This window comes from Bos indicus x Bos taurus, chromosome 29, assembly GCF_003369695.1.
Source record: "Bos indicus x Bos taurus breed Angus x Brahman F1 hybrid chromosome 29, Bos_hybrid_MaternalHap_v2.0, whole genome shotgun sequence".
NCBI lineage: Eukaryota > Metazoa > Chordata > Mammalia > Artiodactyla > Bovidae > Bos > Bos indicus x Bos taurus.
The window spans coordinates 50568250-50588839 of NC_040104.1; the positions used below are offsets into that span (position 1 = coordinate 50568250).

General features: G+C 41.2%; 1 protein-coding gene across 1 annotated transcript in view; it reads left to right on the forward strand.

Annotated features, from left to right (window-relative positions):
• The window catches only part of HEPHL1 (hephaestin like 1), a 92511-nt gene that overhangs the window by 53484 nt on the left and 18437 nt on the right, over nt 1–20590 (forward strand). Inside the window, exons 11-14 of the mRNA XM_027532024.1 lie at nt 7555–7767; nt 10651–10864; nt 17030–17169; nt 19712–19852. Coding sequence (XP_027387825.1) covers nt 7555–7767; nt 10651–10864; nt 17030–17169; nt 19712–19852 — 708 coding nt within the window. The remainder of the gene's footprint in view (nt 1–7554; nt 7768–10650; nt 10865–17029; nt 17170–19711; nt 19853–20590) is intronic.

A 20590-nucleotide genomic window follows, 5' to 3' on the forward strand; every position in this document is an offset into this window, starting at 1 on the left:
AACTTATGAGATAGCAAAAACAGTTCTACAACAGAATTTAAAAGCTTACTTCAGGAAAAAAGAAAAATTTCAAATAAAAACCTAACTTTACACCTAAAAGAGCTAGAGAAAGAGCAAATAAAACCTAATGTTAGTGAAAGATAAGAAGTCATAAGGATAAGAGCAGAAATAAGTGAATAGAGACAAAAATAGAAAGGATCAATGAAATTAAAAGCTGGTTCTTTGAAAAGTTAAATAAAACTGATAAACCAGACTCATCAAGAAAAAAATGGAAGGACCCAGATCAATAAAATCAGAAATGAAAAAGGAGAGGTTACAACGGACACCACAGAAATATAAAGGATCATAAAAGACTAGTAAAAGCATCTATTTGCCAATAAAATGGACAACCTGGAAGAAATGGACAAATCTTTAGAAATGTACAATCTACTAAGACTGAATCAGGAAGAAATAGAAAATACAAATAGACCACTTATCAGTAAAGAAATTGAGTCAGTAATTTAAAAACTCCAAGCAAACAAAAATCCAGTCTTCACCATATGGTAGAATTGGAATTCTACCAAATATTTAGAGAAGAGTTAACACCTACATTTTAAAACTATTCCAAATAATTGCAGAGGAAAGAATGCTTCCAAACTCATTCTTTGAGTCCACCATCACCCTGATACCAAAACCAGACAAAAGTATCACACAAAAAAAGGAAAATTATAGGCCAATATCACCAGTGATCATAGATTCAAAAATCCTCAACAAAATATTAGCCAACTGAATCTAATAACACGTTTAAAGGATAATGCACTATGATCAAGTAGAATTCATCTCAGGGATGCAAGGACTTTTTAATACCCACAAAACAATCAATGTGATATACACATTAACAAACTGAAGAGTAAAAACAGTATGGTCCTTTCAATAGATGCAGAAAAAGCTTTTGACAAAATTCACCACCCATTTTTGATAAAAAATTCTCCAGAAAGTGGGCATAGAGGGAACATACCTTAATATAATAAAAGTCATGTGACAAATCCACAGCTAACATTATACTCAATGGTGAAAAGCTGAAAGCATGTCCTCTAAGATTAGGAACAAGACAAGGATACCCACTCTTGCCAATTTTATTCAACATAATAATAGAAGTCTAAGTCACAGTAATCCAAAGAAAAGGAAATAAGTCATCCAAATTGGAAAGAAGAAGTAAAGCTATTACTGTTTTCAGGTGGCATGCAATACATAGAAAATCCTAACGAAGTTACCAGAAAACTACTAGGGCTCATCAATGAATTTAGTAAGGTTGCCAAATACAAAATTAATATACAGAAATCTGTTGCATTTATTCACACTAACAATGCATTATAAGAAAAAGAAATTAAGAAAAAATCTCACTTACCATCTCATCAAAAAGAATAAAATACCTAGGAATAAATTTATCTTGAGAGGCAAAGGACTTGTACTCAGAAAACTATATGACATTGATGAAAGAAACTGAAGATGGAAAAGACAAAAACAGATGGCAAAGATATACTGTGGTCTTGGATAGTAAGAATCAATATTTTTTGCTTGTTTGTTTTTAAGTTTTATTTATTTATCTTTTTACTTTACAATATTGTATTGGTTTTGCCATACATTGACTTGAGTCCACCACGGGTGTACATGTGTTTCCCATCCTCCCACCTCCCTCCCCATCCCATCCCTCTGGGTCATCCCAGTGCACCAGTCCTGAGCACCCTGTATCATGCATCGAACCTGGACTGGCGATTCATTTCACATGTGATAATTTACATGTTTCAATGCCATTCTCCCATATCATCCTGCCCTCGCCCTCTCCCACAGAGTCCAAAAGACTGTTCTTTACATCTGTGTCTCTTTTGCTGTCTCACATACAGGTTTATTGTTACCATCTTTCTAAATTCCATATATATGCGTTAGTATACTGTATTGGTGTTTTTCTTTCTGGCTTACTTCACTCTGTATAACAGGCTCCAGTTTCATCTACCTCATTAGAACTGATTCAAATGTATTCTTTTTAATGGCTGAGTAATACTCCATTGTGTATATGTACCACTGCTTTCTTATCCATTTGTCTGCTGAGGTTGCTTCCATGTCCTGGCTATTATAAACAGTGCTGTGATGAACATTGGGGTACACGTGTCTCTTTCAATTCTGGTTTCCTTGGTGTGTATGCTGAGCAGTGGGATTGCTGGGTCATATGGCAGTTCTATGTCCAGTTTTTAAGGAATCTCCACACTGTTCTCCATAGTGGCTGTACTAGTTTGCATTCCCACCAACAGTGTAAGAGAGTTCCCTTTTCTCCACACCCTCTCCAGCATTTATTGCTTGTAGACTTCTGGATAGCAGCCATTCTGACTGGCGTGAAATGGTACCTCATTGTGGTTTTGATTTGCATTTCTCGATAATGAGTGATGTTGAGCATCTTTTCATGTGTTTGTTAGCCATCTGTATGTCTTCTTTGGAGAAATGTCTATTTAGTTCTTTGGCCCACTTTTTGATTGAGTCGTTTATTTTTCTGGAATTGAGCTGTAGGAGTTGCTTGTATATTTTTGAGATTAATTCTTTGTCAGTTGCTTCCTTTGCTATTATTTTCTCCCATTCTGAAGGCTGTCTTTTCACCTTGCTTATAGTTTCCTTTGTTGTGCAGAAGCTTTTAATTTTAATTAGGTCCCATTTGTTTATTTTTGCTTTTATTTCCAATATTCGTGGGAAGTGGGTCATAGAGGATCCTGCTGTGGTTTATGTCAGAGAGTGTTTCGCCTATGTTTTCCTCTAAGAGTTTTATAGTTTCTGGTCTTACATTTAGATCTTTAATCCATTTTGAGTTTATTTTTGTGTATGGTGTTAGAAAGTGTTCTAGTTTCATTCTTTTACAAGTGGTTGACCAGTTTTCTCAGCATCACCTGTTAAAGAGATTGTCTTTTCTCCATTGTATATTCTTGCCTCCTTTGTCAAAGATAAGGTGTCTATAGGTGCATGGATTTATCTCTGGGCTTTCTGTTTTGTTCCATTGATCTATATTTCTGTCTTTGTGCCAGTATCATACTGTCTTGATGACTGTGGCTTTGTAGTAGAGCCTGAAGTCAGGCAGGTTGATTCCTCCAGTTCCATTCTTCTTTCTCAAGATTGCTTTGGCTATTTGAGATTTTTTGTACTTCCATACAAATTGTGAAATTATTTGTTCTAGTTCTCTGAAAAATACTATTGGTGGCTTGATAGGGATTGCATTGAAGCTATAGATTGCTTTGGGTAGTATACTCATTTTCACTATATTGAAGGAATCAATATTTTTAAATGACCATTCTGCTCAAGGCAACATATGGATTCAATGCAATCTCTATCAAAATATCAAGGGCATTTTTCACAGAACTAAAACAAATAATTTTAAAATTTGTGTAGAAACACAAAAGACCCCAAAAAGCCAAATGAATCTTGAGAAAGAACAGAGCTGAAGGAGTCAATGCTGCCTGACTTCAGACAATCAAGGGGCTTCCTGGGTGGTGCTAGTGGTAAAGAATCTGCCTGCCAATACAGCAGACATAAGGGACACAGCATTTGATCCCTGGGTTGGGAAGATCCCTGGAGGAGGGTAAAGCAACTCACTCCAGTATTCTTGCCTGGAGAATCCCATGGATAGAGGAGCCTGGAGGGCTACAGTTCATAGGGTTGCAAAGAGTTGGACACGACTGAAGTGGCTTAGCATAGTAATCAAAATAGTTTGGCACAAGCACAAAACCAGACACAGATCAATGGAATAGAATAGAGAGGCTAAAAATAAACCCATGTGCTTCTGTCAATCACTCTATGACAAAGGAGGCAAGAATATAGAATGGAGAAGACAGTCTCTACAATAAGTGTTTCAGGGAAAACTGGACAACTATAGAATGAAATTAGAAGATTCTCTAACACCAATATACAAAAATAAAATGAATTAAAGATCTAAATGTAAGACTGGATACTATGAAACTCCCAGAGAAAAACAGAGGCAGAACACTCTTTGACATAAATCCTAGCAATAGTTTTTTGGATCTGTCTCCTAAAGTAAAGAAAAAAAAAGTAAAAATAAGCAAATGAGATCTAATTAAATTGAAAAGCTTGTGCACAGCAAAGGAAACCATCAACAAAATGAAAAGACAACCTACTGAATGGGAGAAAATGTTTGCAAATGATATGCCTGACAAGAGATTAATAGTCAACAAATAGAAACAACTTGTACAATCCAAAATCAAAGAAACAAACAATATGATTAAAAATGGGGCAGAAGAATTGAATAGACATTTTTCCAAAGAGGAAATGCAGATGGCCAACCAACAGACACCTGAAAAGATGCTCAACAGCATTGCTACATCAGAGAAATGCAAATCGAAACCACAATGAGGTATCAGCTCACGTCAGAATAGCTATCATCAAAAAGAACACAAACAGCAAATGTTAGACAGGATGTGGAGAAAAGGGAACCATTATACACAATTGATGGAAATGTAAATTGGTGCAGCCATTGTGGAAAACAGTATGGAAGTGTCTCAAAAAAATAAAAATAGAACTACCATATGACCCAACAATTTCAGTTCTGGAAACAAAAAACCCCAAAACCACTAATTCAAAATGATGCATGCAGCCCAATGTTCATGTGTATATATATATATATATATATATATATATATACACATACATATACACACACACACATATATAAGGAATAAAGCTAAGACATAAAAAAGGAATGAAATTCTGCCATTTGCAACAACATGGATGGATCTAGAGAATATTATGCTTAGTGAAATAAGTCAGACGGAGAAAGACAAATATTGTATGCTTTCACTTATATGTGGAATCTAAAAAATAGAACAAATGAATATATACAACAACAATGAAAAAACAGATTCATAGATATAGAGAACAAACTAATGGTTATCGGTGGGGAGAGGGAAGGGTGAAGGGGTAAGATAGGGCTATGGGATTAAGAAAAAAATACTACTATGAATAAAATAAATAAGCTACAAGGGTATATTATACAACATATGGAAATATTGCCATTATTTTATATTAACTTTAAATGGAGTATAATCTATAAACATATTGAATCACCATGTTGTATACTTAAAACTAATATAATATTATAAATCAAATATGTTTCAATAAAAATTTCTTTCAATACCTAAAGCAAACATGGCAAGATAACAGACCTTGTTTTAGGACCAAGCATAGCATCTATTTATTGCCTTTAAAACATTATGAGAAAATAGTGAAACAGCCTTCCCCTTCTCTCCCAAAGAAGTGCAAAAAAGTCTCTCTTTCTCCCATGGAAGTCCAAAAATGTTCAAGGCTCCAAGTGACCCACAGCACTGGCTCATACTTTTGTGGTCTCAGATGCTCTGTTCCAACTGAACCCCTTCTTGGACCAATGGAAAACAAGGAATAATGCACTTTCAACATCATCTTAAAAAAAAAAATTTGTTATAACTGAAGACAAAATTTGTTCCCAACCTTTATAATAGCCAATAAAAAGGTAAACTAAGCTATAAATTAGGAAACATAGCAATCGCTTAATGGAAAAGCTAGGCTGCAAAAGGGATCTATATACAGAGAAGCCTGTATATAGAAAACAGAAAACAACCTAATGGATCATGTCAAATCCAGTCCCTTCCTGCTTTGGCAATTTGATATATTTGTATATTTTAAACCTGCAGAATATGTAATGTTTAAGGCAAAATTCAAGGAAATTATGTATTTAGTTTAAGCTTCACATTAATTATAAATTAAATTTTGTCTCCAGTCTTGCTTGCATGAGTAGGAGAAAGTTGGCTACAATACCAAAGAGAAAATGCCTTACATGGCATACAATGTTTGCATTGCTCGTGTTATACAGTCTATGTTCCAATCTGCTTGTTGAATATATAAATGAATGAATGAATGTTCCAGAAAAAGAGGTTCCGGAGTGGGTGAGGGCATGCCACACAGCTTTGTGGTATCTTAATTCCCTGACCTGGGCCTCCAGCAGTGAGAATGTGGAATCCTAACTACTGGATCATCAGGGAATTCCTAGGAAAGAGAAGTGTTAAACTGGAGTTCCTAGGCAACAGAGAATTCTCTACCAGCTCTACCAAGGACTAAACTGTTAGCACTACAATTTACAATGGGATGGGGAGGGAGGTGGGAGGGGGATTTGGGATGGGGAACACATGTACACCCACGGCTGATTCATGTCAATGTATGGCAAAACCCACTACAATACTGTAAAGTAATTAGCCTCCAATTAAAATAAATAAAATGAAAAAAATTTAAAATGATATCTCTTTAACATTCAATGGACAAGACAGTTTATTTGCAACATCATGATCAAAGATTTTCTTCAGAAAGTGTGATATTCTTCTTAGCAGCTCCAGGGCTTCTTGGAATTTCTGCTAATAATTCCAGATATTTGAGTAAAATTACCAAACACCACTCATTCACAGATAAAGAAACAAAAGGTAATTTTATTTGACAATGAGATTCTAACAGGAGACCATTTACGTGTGTGGTGGACAGGCTGTAGAAGGAGTGGAGTGGGGGGTGTCTCTCTCCAGGACATCAAGCCTGAGACGCAGTTAGGCACAGTCACGCCTCAGTGTACTCAGTCATAGTGGTCATCCCCCAGAGGGGGCGCGTGTAGCTGCTGTCAGTGGATTGAGGTTGATGTCAAAGAGAAAAGCAATTTGCATTTCTGGAGGTACAAAGACTTTTCATATCTAAGTGATCATTATTCAAAGTCTTGTCAGTTATTTTACTGAAGTTGGAAAATCAAAATTATCATAAGGCAAAACTATTTATTCAAGGGCTAACCTCTTAAAACTTAGTGTCCCTTCCCTACTTCTCAAATCCCTCTTCACTGACCAGACATGCAAATATAATGTCAATCAACTGCAAATCTTTCAAGTGATGCAAGATCCATAAAATCAGTGAAGGGATGTCTGATAACTTCTAGAATGAAATGCAAAGCCATTGGCAAATGAGGATCTGACAGAATTAAATGAATAACTGAGGAAAAGACACTTAACAAGGGAGATGACAGGATAAGAACCTTAAAAGAAAATGACTTCCATATAAAGAGTTTTAAAAAAAAGACTTTGGGGAAATTCATGAAATCTGTAAATATTTTTTCAAGGATGATGCTTTTTATAATCTGCAAAACTAAAATGTGAAATGAAGGATATTATATAATGCTATCAAATAATTTTGTCAGAAAAAAATTGCTTAAGAAAACAACCTGTTTATTTTTTATTACTTCTTAGAATTCATGTCCTGTGTATACATTGTTAAATAGAACAGTTTCACTGTTTTAGTGTATTTTCATTATTTGTTATTAAGTTCAGTCTCCATTTAAATTTGATACAACACCTGACTTTTTCCCAGTACTCTTTATTCTCTGATAATAGGATCTTCTGTAAATTTTGAACTTGAATACCACTGCCTCCATATGCACTGATAATCTTTCACTAAGGTGATGTGTTTTCAGCACATCTACAAAATAATAGTGCACTCTGCTCTCCTTTTCCTTCCATTTAGCTATTAATGGCTACATGTATGGCAACCAGCCAGGCCTAACCATGTGCAAAAAGGATAGAGTCTCCTGGCATCTGATTGGCATGGGCACTGACACGGACATGCATGGAGTTTATTTTCAAGGGAACACCATCCACCTACGAGGGACTCACCGGGACTCCCTGGCGCTGTTTCCCCACGTCTCCACAACGGCATTCATGCAGCCAGACCGTGCAGGTAAACTTGGCAGGGCCAGCTCAGGTGACCAGATTCCTATCTTCAGGCAAGTACTCTTAGGGTCTTTCCCCAGAAGAAATTGGTTGAATTTGGGCACTTCTGCGTGTGCAGAAGGAAATATAGCCTTGAGTAGAATCAGAGAGTCCTGACTATTGTATTTCAAACACATAATGTGAAGAACAGAGGAAAAGCATCTAATAACATCCATAAAGCAAAAGTAGGAGTCCTCTAAGTGACCTGGCCTCACAAATCCTAGGAGAATGCTCTTTATTTATATCCATGAACAATTCAGCCCAAGAAAGAGTATTTTTGTTTGCTTGTTTATTCTCTTTAAACACAGACTTCATTTTAGTTGCTGCTTGGAAGCATCAACCAGACATGAGCAGACTGGTGGTTGCTTCCAGGTTGTAGATGTGAACTTATCTCCCTTCTCTAGAGATTGATAGTGGTCTCTTGATGAGTCCAAACAGGGACTTGCCTATTGTCATTCTCTCGGGTACCCAGAAAGCAAGCTGTGTTGGATCCGGAGTCCATGGAGAGCCCGTTGAAGTGCCAGTACCCATCCCTTCTCTTAGAGATTAATAAGTTAATTAGGTCACTGGGGCATTTTAATAAAAGATAAAGGGTAATATTTGGCAACATATACTCTCATGAAAAATAAGAATAGTAAATGCTGTGGATATTAAACATGTTTCTCCAAACCAACTTTTTCATTGGTCTAAAAATGAAACCAATATGCTACTCAAGATAAGTACTTGCCTGCTCTGTTTCCTTTATAAATAGGTATTTACTTCTTTCCTTCACACTGGAACTGCATTTTAGATGCTACTCTCTGTCACTGGTTAAGAATTTGAGATTTGAGGGAAAAAAAAATTCAAAGAGAAAAGAAGATAGAGCTCTTCAAAGCTACTCTTTTCTATTAACAAGTAGTAAATATGACTTACGTCACCTCTTTACACGTTAAACATTTCTACCTGAGACAAATCTAAAATTTTAAGTCATCAGAGAAATATATAGAAAACATATGGACCCTGGGAGCCACCTAACCCTGCCTCAACATTCACTTCTGGCTGCTGTGAGTTCCCGCCTCAACGTTCACTTCTGGCTGCTGTGAGTGTAAATGCATATTTTCTCCATGATTTTACATTCAGTTATCTGGTTGAGAGAGGAAAAGTCTCCATGACTTACCTACCAAATAAAATACATGGATTTTTATAGAAAAAAAAAAAAGAAAAAGAGCCTTGAGCTTCAAAACTTTTGCCAAAGTACTGCCTCAGACTAGGGGCTCCATTAATCCTTGCCTTGTAAGCTTCTAGTACTCAACCTTTCTATATTAATTGATTGATCAATTATGAATCACCCCAAGGGATGCCTTTGGAACAATTACTTTTTTAAAATTCACTCTTCAAGACCAAAGAGGGGACAAGAGGGAAACAGCCAAATAGTTTTACTTCATAGAAACAGCATTCAAAGCTAGAGATGGCTGGAATAATTTTAGGGACATGGTTACTTACTCACAGGCCCTCCAGGCTTCTAAAGAGCTACATGACAGTGCTTTCCAGCTTATGTTTGGCGGTGAGTATAAATCAGTGACTGCTGAAAAGCTGAGTCATTTCACCTGTTGCCGCCCCATCTTCTAAGCTAAAAGGAGTACCCAAACATGGGTAGAGTAGCCTGTCAGCTGAAAGTCAAACATTTCCTCTTTGATCTTTTTTTTTTTTAAACCACTTTATTGATGTATGACTGAAACACAAAAAGCTGTATATTTTATACATGTAAATTGATGAGTGTGGAAATAGTATGCATCTGTGAAAATATCACCATAATCAAGACTTTAAGCTCCTCTTTGTTCTTAGAAAAGAAAATTCCTCCTCTGTTGAAGGGATGATTAGCATACAAATAGTGGGCTGCCTGGAGACCAGCACAGGCAGAAGAAGCTCTGGCCACCTCTGTTGTCAGAAGGGTCTTCTCTTTGTTTTTACAGAGGGTCACCATTTGTGCCTGGGTGTGCTAGGGTACCCTATGAACCAATGGTTTTGGCTCATCCTGAAGGGATAATTTGGCAATATTTAGACATGATAGATGCTATCTCTGTGCATTGTAGATAGTTAATGAGACCCACACTCTCATTCACCTCTGAGAACAGAGATTTGTTGATCCAATAATTTCCCTGAGTTAACATCTTCCAATAATTTGATTTTGTATGATTTTATTGTGAATTTAATTAAAATATGTATATTGATGCCAAGGCATCTAGAAAATTCAGCTTAAAAAATCATATAGTTCTCAGTCAGATAGGATGGTTGCTATTTCTTTTTCCTTTTCATCTGGCTTAATGTAGACCTACCACTGGAAATGAGACCCTCCTCTGCTCAAGGGCTTAATGAAAAAATACATTTATCTTTAAGAGTAATAGCTTATTTGTATATTGCACCTTATAGCTTATAAAACCTTTTAGGGCAAAAGCCATGACTTCAGAAGCCTGACCTAATTTGAACTTTGTCTAGACAGGTAATTAGTTCCTTTTAAACTGGGCTGGGAGAAGATACCTATCAATGATTTTTTTCCAGGAGTGACTATCCTCTAATAGGTGTGTACAATAGGGGAGACCCAGAGAAATAATTTCTTGGCAGCAACTTTACAGGTTTTTTCTTTATTTGTTTTTGGACATGACAGATGAATTTCAGATGGTATTTCCCCCCATACGTAAATATATTTACAAGTAATTTATTCCTCTTAGGGTCTGATTTTTAAATGCTATAGAAAGTTGATATCTTAAAAACCCACCTGACGGGTTATTTTTTAATAATTACGGAGGTTTGCTAGCAAATCAAAAGCAAGCGCTCGAGCATCGCTCTGAACGCCAAGCCATGTCTCTTCCAGGAATCTTCAGGGTCTTTTGCTCCACCCTGCACCACTTGGCAAGAGGCATGCATCAGATATATGAGGTCAGCAGCTGCGGCAACAAGGACCCTCCTGAGCAGCCCTATGGGATGATAAGAACCTTTTACATCGCCGCTGAAGAGGTAGAATGGGATTATGCCCCTAACAAAAACTGGGAGTTCGAAAAGCAGCACTTGGACGCAAGAGGGGAAAGGTACCACAGGCCGAGCCGCCGCCGTGTCTGGGGTGGGTTCGCACAAGTGCGTGGACGTTCGGCAAACGCGGAACCTAAAAGGGCCCCGGGTGCTGTCTGCCCAGTCCTGGCACACAGACATGTCACTCAGAAACACGAAAGCCTAGGGAAGTCGCCGTCCCCCTCCGAGGGAGTGGTCTGAAGCCAGTCTGGTCCTCGGGAGGCTGGCGGGCCACGCACGTGGGTCTGAGCGAGCGCGGGGCAGGTCAGCGCAGGGGCTCGCCTCCCGGGGACTCAGGGGATGCGGTGCAGAGAGAGGCAGGCCCGCTGCGCAGAGGTGGGGGAGGCCTGTAGATGGGCTGGGGGAAGGGGTCAGTACAGGGGCTCGCCTCCCGGGAACCCCGAGGGACGTGGTGCGGAGACGCAGGGCCTCTGCGCAGAGCTGGGGTGGGTGTGGCGCTGTAGATGGGCGGGGTGGGGGCCGCCGGCATTCACTGGCCGCGGGGACACCCGAGGGGCGGGGGAGGTGGAGATTACCGGGCTGGGGCAGGAAGAGCAGGTCCCCTCGTTGGCCGGGTCCCCAGAGCTTCCATGAGGCTTGCCCTCCTGTGGAGGCGCTGCCCTTGCAGAGCACAGAGGAATCCGCGGGCTCGAGGACCTTGCGCACTGCTGAGCACGGGTGCCCTCCGGCCCGGCCTTCAGGGCTGAACTGTCTGGGGGGCAGGCCTGCAGGCCTCCTCCCCGGGGTTAGCGCCTTCTGCCTGGGTGGCACCGCCCCATGGTTCACTCAGTCACTGGCAGAAGTGGAGTTGAACACTGACCTTTTTGAAGGACAAATCCGTGTTCTCATCACCATGCCATGCTGACGTTCATGCCCTGTTCCTCTTTGATATTTATTATCACACTTCCCTTGCCCTCTCTTGCCCAGCCTTCATGCACCTTCTGTGGTTATGATCCCCACCAACTCCTCTACATCAGCTTTTAGGAATCATAGCCTGTTCTGTTTTTCTTACTCTGCCTGTTTTGAGGGTTCAGGCTCATGGAAAGAATATAATGGTGCCACCTTGTGGATAAATGAAGAAACAAAATCACTCAGTTGTAAAAGATTTGCCTCAAGGGTAGGATGCTTTAAAATTCATTCCAAGATTCACCAGGTTTCCCTGGTAGCTCAGCTGGTAAAGAACCCACCTGCAATGCAGGACACTCTGGTTCAATCCCTGGATTGGGAAGATCCGCTGGAGAAGGGGTAGGCTACCCACTCCAGTATTCTTGGGCTTCCCTGGTGGCTCAGACAGTAAAGAATACGCCTGCAATGTGAGACCTGGGTTTGATCCCTTGGTTGCGAACATCCCTTGGAAAGTGCTGCTGCTGCTAAGTCGCTTCAGTCGTGTCCAGCTCTGTGTGACCCCATAGACGGCAGCCCACCAGGCTCCTCTGTCCCTGGGATTCTCCAGGCAAGAACACTAGAGTGGGTTGCCATTTCCTTCTCCAGTGCACGCATGCATGCATGCTAAGTCGCTTCAGTCATGTCCGACTCTGTGCGACCCCATGGACAGCAGCCCTCCAGGCTCCTCTGTCCACAGGATTCTCCAGGCAAGAATACTGGAGTGGGTTGCCTGGATGGGTAGCCCTTCCCAGGGAGAAGGAAATGTCAACCCACTCCAGTATTTTTGCCTGGAGAATCCTGTGGACAGAGGAGCCTGGCAGGCTACGGTCTATGGGGTCACAAAGAGTTGGACATGACTGAGTGACTTTCACTTCACTTCACTTCAATTATTCACCAACACATTTTGTTAAACCAGACACGCCCCCTGCCAAAGTAGTGCTGCTTATACAAGTTAAAAATGGATAATTCAGTATAAAGTGAAATGAATACTAATTTGGTCTTTTCTAAAATAATTATTTCATTAACAGGCTGCTATCTCTGAAGACATTATTGTATAATAATTGTCATATGTACAGTCCTAGCCCATGAGTATGTAAGAAATATATCCTTCATTATTTTCTTGAAACTCAGTGTAATTTCTGTTTTCAGCCCCATCCATCCAGGCTGGCAGAAAGAGCTAGCTTTAATCTTCTGGGATTGTCTTTCAAGCTTCTTAGAGAGATAGAGGGCGGTGGGTGTGTCTGCACCCTGTCCCTGCCATTCTGGTCTTGCCCATAAATAAATGACAACAAAGTGAAATGATAGCATTTTCACCTATTAAAAAATATAACAGAAGAGCCACAACCGCAGTCTTCTAGATCAGCACTAATATAGTAGACTGTATCCATACTTGGCTATAGAACACTTGAAATGTGGTAGTCCAAATTGAGATGAACCGTAAGTATAAAACATACATTGAATTTCATAGAATCGGTATGAACAAAAACATAAACTATATAACTAACAAATATCTTACAATTATCACATGATGAAATGATAAAATTTTGGTTGTGTTGGGTTAACTGAAATTGTTAAAATTGATTTCGCCTGTTTAAAAAGCAACAGCTCTTTATGCAGGACAGAGTTGCAGTGACAGGTTGTCCCAGTGGCAGTCTGTGGCACCCCCATAGATCAGAGCCCAGGAGCAAATGCCCTCCTACCCCAGTTACTATGCATCTGCCATCTGACCCGAGGCCATATCTTAGGACATCTCCAGGTTTCAAACCACCCCTCAGTATGGGTTTTCCCTGAAACATTTATTGTCCTGGTCAGCACAGACCCTCTGCCTCACCTTGGAACCTGGAAGTCTTTCCCTGTGGCTTCCTAAGAACATAGTGGGGAGAACTCAGGATCCCAGAAAGGCAACAAATGGGACTGTCAGCACAATGCCAGCATCTATGCAGTGGGAGGGAATTTGAAAACAAAGAGTAGGTTGCTACAGAGAATTCCCTCATAGCTCATCTGGTAAATAATCTGCCTGCAATGCAAGAGACCCCAGTTTGATCTCTGGGTGGGGAAGATCCCCTGGGGAAGGGAAAGGCTACCCACTCCAGTATTCTGGCCTGGAGAATTCCATGGACTGTATAGTCCATGGGGCCGCAAAGAGTTGGACGTGACTGAGCGACTTTCACTTCACTTCCTAGCACTCTTGAACTTGTAGACTGATGCACATGTAATTTAACTAACCTGGAATTTGAGGTAAGACTCAGCATCTATTGAGCACCACCTCTCGTAAGCCAGGCCTTTTGCTGAGCATTTCCCACTCCATCAGCTCTGGCCCAGCACTGTTACATGACCTCCCAGTGAGATGACGATAGAGTAAGCGCTCAGGTGGTTCTTAACAGGTGTCTGATGCTGACATAGCTTTATATGTCCCAACTCCTATGATCCTCACATCACTCCTGAGAGTTGGGTGAATTATTATCACCTCATTTTGCAGAGAAGGGAAGCTAGAAAACAGCACAGGTAGCTCAAGAGTCTGGGCTTGTCACCACCACACATGCTTCTAGGACTCCTGGAAAATAAAAGTAGAAGAAAATTTTCTTCCTTGGAAAGCACACAGTGCAGGGTAGAAGGTATATACATGCATTTGTAAAATACCTACTGTGTGCTTGGGACTGTGCAAAGTGCTGAGAAGGGCACACAAGGTCCTTTCCACACAGATTTCATGTTCCGGTGGGGGAAGACATTAGAGCAAACACGCTGAGTCGTACAGGCACTGTGGGAGAGGGAGAGGGTGGGTGGTCAGGGAAGGCTTCTGGGAGGAGGTGGTCTTTGAAGGGAGGGCCTGTTGAAGAGGTGAACAGCACAGGAAGGCAGCATGGGAAAGCCCTGCAGGTGTGGAGGGCCTGCAGGGTTCACGAGAGGGAGTGTGTAGAACTGCGTGAGCATAGAGCGTTTGGGTGGCGGTGATGGGAAACCAGGTTTGGGAGCTTGGCAGAGACAAATGGGGAAGTTTTGTTGTTGTTCAGCCACTAGGTCATGTCCGATTCATTTCGACCCCATGGACTGCAGCCCTCCAGGCTCCTCTGTCCTCCACTGTCTCCCAAAGTTTGCTCAAATTCTTGTCCATTGAGTCGGTGATGCTACCTAACCATCTCATCCTCTGCCGCCTCCTTCCTCTTTTGCTTTGTCTTTCCCAGCATCAGGGTCTTTTCCAATATGTCGGCTCTTCGCATCAGGGAAAGGGGTATGAAAGCTAAATCAAGGAGTCTGCCAGTGGGAAGCCATAAAAATCTTTTCGACAAGGACTGACGTATTCAAATGTGTAGTTTAGGATCTCTCTGCCTGTAGTGTAGAGAGGAGAGGGAAGGGAGGAGAATCGGGAGCAGAGAACATGGTTAGGAACAGTTTCAGTTAATACGGGTGAGTCAACAGATGAAGTCGGTGACTTAGGTTATAGTGTGGGGAGTTTGACCATGGGAAATGGAAGGATGTGAGACACAATATATTTTGGAGATGAAGTTGATAGATTTGTTTCTGTCTCTTGTAGTGATCTATGTTGTTACTAGATAAAATATAGAGTTGATCCTCATTATTTGCAGATTTCATATTTGCAAAATTGCCCACTTGCTGAAATTTATCTGTAACCCTCAAATCAATTCTTGTGGTGCTTTCATGGTCACTTGCAGATACGAATAGAACAGTGAAAAATTTGTGTCACCTGATGTTCACATTCCCAGCAGAGGTCAAACCAACAAGGCATCTCTCTGTTTCCTTGTTTTAGCTCTTCCAACTGTCCTTTTAGTCATCTATTTAGTGTCACTTTTTTCTTCTTTGTGCTTTTTGTTGGTGACTTAGCTGTTTAAAATGTCCCTCCCCACCCAGAGTAAGGCTGAAATGCTGTCTAGGATTCCCAAGCACGGAAGGTAGTGCTGTAATATACCTAACAGAGGAAAAACAGGTTTTAGATAAGCTTCATTCAGGCATGAGTCAGTGTATTATCGGTCATGAGTTCAGTGATTATGGATCAGTAATATATATCACATGATATGTCTTTAAACAGAAACACACATCTATCGAATTTATATATTGATCTGTTGATAAATATATTGTAACCAGAGATTCGAAGGAACTTAACCCTGTATTTCCCTTAGGAACAATGGTTCAGTATTTGGAGTGACTCTCCAAATACTGAATAGAGCACACTATTGTGAATAACAAGAATCAACTGTATTTATATTTGTATATAAGTATATGCAGAATATGGGGCTTCCCTGGTGGCCCAGTGGTAAAGAATCCGCCTGCAATTCAGGAGCCACAGGAAGCATGGGTTCGATCCCTGGGTTGGAAGATCCTCTGGAGGAGGGCATGGCAACCCACTCCAGTGTTCTTGCCTGGAGAATCCCATGGACAGAGGAGCCTGGTGAGTTACAGTCCATAGGGTCAAAAAGAGTCAGACCTAACTGAAGAGACTTTGCACACATGCATATGCGCAATACACAGCCCACAGACTTTCTTGAGATCTTTACAGTGGAAAAACATAGCAGGGTACAGAACAACATATGAAATCTGAAGGAATGCAGGGTGGTGGGGTGTGCGCATGTGCATGGATGAACATTTGCGTGAGGCTGGTTGGTCCCAGGAAGCTAATGTAATCTCAAAGTGCCTTTGGGAGTCTCTGACTAAGTCTGGCACTATGCAGCACCCAGCAGGGTTTATTTGTTTTTTTTTGTTTTAATTGAGACTAATTGCTTTACAATGTTGTGTTGGTTTCTGCCGCACAACATGAATCAGCTGTAAGTGTGCATATATCGCCTCCCTCTCAAGTCTCCCTCCCCACTCACCACTCTTTCCTCATCATTGGTCCCTCCAGGCTATCACAGAACATCAAATTGAACCCCCTGTGTTATAGAGCAGCCAGCTGGCTATCTATGCAGCAGCAGCTCTCTATTTGACACATGGTGGTGTGCATGTGTGTCAGTGACACTCTCTCAATTCGTCCTGCCCTCTCCTTCCCCCACTGCATCCACGAGTCTGTTCTCTGTGTCCCAGCAGGGCTCTAGAGCAGTGGTTCCCAAGAGTGGAAGGTAGGCTGATGCTGGACTGCCACATGTAAAGCCCCAGAGATGCTTTCAAATGCAGATTCCTGGCCCCACTTCCATAAAGTCTGATGTAAAGGGCCAGCTCCCCAGGGAGATCCTGATCATAGCCCGGTTTTGGAAGCACTGCTCCAGTGCCCGCACCTCCAAATCATGCAGAAGCACTCAAGGTTTTTCTACCCTCTAACGACTTTAATTCCTGTTGCTTCTGATTTGCAGACACGGAGATATATTCATGAACCACACTGAAAACTGGATCGGCTCTCAGTACAAGAAAGTGGTTTACAGGGAATACACCAATGGAGAATTTGTAGAGATCAAAGCTCGACCGCCACGAGAGGAGCATTTGGCACTCCTGGGTATGGCACAGATCACAGCTGTGCACTGCCAGCACACACACACACACACACACACACACACACACACACACACACACACCCAGTTAGACATCTGCCCAAGAAGGAGTAGAAGCAACAGAGTAGCCTGACTGCATTCATCCAAGGGAGACAGCTTTCTGCTCTCTCATCATCAGGGAGCATGCTGCGTGCTCAGCTCGCACAAACAGTAGCATAAGAAGACCGGCAGATGACACACAAACAGGAATCCCTGTCATCCAGGCAGTCTAACCAGCACCTGCTGCCATGAAGGTCCTTGGCCACCCCTCTGCTGAGCCAGGAAACTTTCATATGAAACACCGATGCCTCAGAACAGCAGGCATAGTATTCACATAGCTTCTCCAAGGTCATCCATGGCCAGTGCCTTCACAACATACCATGAAAATCATTCTGACAAAAGAGAAATCTTTTACTCAAGAAGCAGTGCTTGGGTGAACAGCATGGATTCAGTTCCGGGGGCCCTGACTTCCTGGCCTTCTCAGAACTGACTCCATCTGTCTGACGCCCTGGGCTGCCCAAGAGATAGGATAAGCTCTTCTTGCTAACCTTCCCTACTTGTCGTCACCTGAGTGTCACCCCATCGTGAAGAAGAGATCTTAAAGCAGAGGGCTAATCTAGATGACTTTTCCGTTTTTAAATGTACAAGGCAACTTATATAAATACTAAGGCTTTAATATGTTTCTTATTATCAAAATAATGCACCACACGATTATTAGATTCATAAATTATTAACTGGCCCATCCATCTTCACCATCTGCTAATATCAGCTCCCAAGCTTGTTTTTCATACCAATGAGTCATCTCCCATGGGAACATTCCTTCTTTTGAGTCTCTAAGTCAGAGAACAGATCTCTGAAGAATGGGTGCTGATTCTGCAGAGGGGGCTGGGCTCAATTTGGTCTGCTCAGGAAAAGGAAAAAGACCAGTGACTACATCAGAGGCAAGCTCTGCACCACTTTAGTCAGGGGAGCAGAAGGCCCATCTGTTCGTTTGCTGCAGATCAGGGAGAGGCCTTAACCCCAGAAACTGCCAAGACCCCAGGATAGCACACTGGTCATCAATGCTTCACCCCTTCTCACCAAAACAGCAAAGCATGTGCAACTTAAGTGGTAATGAAAATATGTTGATTTTATTACATGTATGCACATGGCCCATCTGTAACTCTACCCCAAAACTACTTTTAAAAACATGCCTAAATTTTTCTTTTCTAGCTTTATCATTTAAAAAATACAGTGTGCTTTACAGACACTGTCTGATTCATACTAAATATTTGTTTTAAAGATAATAATAGTCCAACAAATTTCAGATTTATTTAGGCCTTTATCAGTACAGTCCAAGACTGGTTCCAGGAGATTGGTTCCGGGAACTTCACGGGCACCAAAATGCTCAAGTCTCTTGCAGTAAATGGCTTAGTACTGTTGTCCCTCTATGTCTGCATCCATGAATACCGACAGCCAACTGCATTTCTCAGGAAAGCATTAAAACCACGGTTGAACCAGTGAACAGTGGATGTGCGTGGTCAGACTCAACTGTGAGTGTATTTCCCTGTGAACATAGTGTGCAGATACATTCCAAGAACCTCACGGATCAGATCTGAGGTGCTTCCACTGGAAGTCTGTTTCCACCTCTCTCAAGTGATCCCTGTGTGAGTGATGCTCTGTCAGTGTGGCTGAGCAAACTGCATTTGTGCCTTGTTTTGGGGACCAACGGGCACCTGTGCTGGATGAGGGCATCCCACGGCAATGAGGGTAGACCTCTCCAGGGATGTGTGTGCCGATTTCCATTGGCACTCATGCTGGTTGCTTCTAACAGAAATGTGTACACACAACTTTCTGAAGAGTGCACGTCTCATGCAGGTATCCAAATACCGAGAAATAGCATTGGATATTTGGACATACATTAGTGAAATCACCATATTGATCATAAATCAATATGTTTATGTTTTAATTTTGTTGTCTTAGAAATTCCTTTTATACTCATTATTTCATTGCATCCTCACTATTATTTTATCTATTTACCAGATAATGAGCAATTTTAAGCTAACCAAAGGTTACACACAGGGGGATTACAATGGAAAGTCACCATGTGTTGTGGATATAGTTTTTCCTGAAGAGTACGTCTTAGCAGTAGTAAAAATTTAAGCATTTATTGAGTACTATGTCTCAATTTACTGAAATTAGCACTTTACATATGTTACTTTATCTAATCCTTACTGTAACCCTTTGAGAAAGGTAAGACCATGTTACAGATGAGGAATTTGACTCAGGTAGGTTACTTGACTTACTCAAAGCCTCTCTAATAAGTAAGAGAAGGAGGCAGGATTTGAAACCTGATTGATCCAACTGCAAAACATGACATGATATTTAATGCTAACCAATGTCACCTGCTAGAGGAAATACACTAATAACAAGGTAACCTTGTTTATTTTGTCAAATACTACCCACATGTGAATTACACCAATGTTGAAAAGAGCAACGATAATGCACACAGACCTGTTTTGCCTTTAGGCCCGATGATTCACGCCGAGGTTGGGGACTCCATCCTGATCATATTTATGAACAAGGCCAGTCGGCCCTACTCCATCTCAGCCCAGGGTGTGGAGGACGTGGATAGTGGGAAGCGGCTCCAAGTGCCTGTCACAAAGCCAGGTAACTTACCCCAGAGGTCTGCTCCATGCTGATGAGTACTCCAGGCTCAACTTCTTTCTTGTCTGATCTCTGACAGGTCTTGGAAAGCTCATTGTAACATTATTACTCCATTACGTTCCATCCATTACCCTGATACGAAATTACTATTCAGCCAATGACTGTTTATGGAGTTTCTAGGGCTCAATTAGAGTCCTTAAAGGGTATTAAGACATAATAACAGCTAGTACATATTGAATGTTAACCTTGTGCCAGCTTTTAAATTTAGAAAAAAATTTAAAAACTTACTTATAATAACTCAGGGAGGTAGACACTAACATATTTCATTGAGCCTGATACCACTGATTATAATGGCCATCATTACTTTGTTATTAAAGAAAAAAAAAGTGCTGTCAGGACCTCCCTGGTGGTTGAGTGGTTAAGAATCTGCCTCCCAATGTGGGGGACCCGGTTCAATCCCTGACCACGGAGCTAAGACCCCACGTGTAACTAAGCCTGCAACTGCCACTACTGAGCCCTTGAGCTCTGGAGCCCACACACTGCAAGATCCTGTGTGTTGCAACTAAGACCCAAAGTGGCCAAATAAATAAATATATTTTTTAAATGCTGCCAATTAAACTTTAACATGCCACTGATGGAAAGATACATCTTGGCATCAGATATGCTAAATTGTGAAAATGCACATCCTGTTATTGATGAAATCTGGTGGTGTTACGTTCATTTAACAGGTGACTGAGGCAA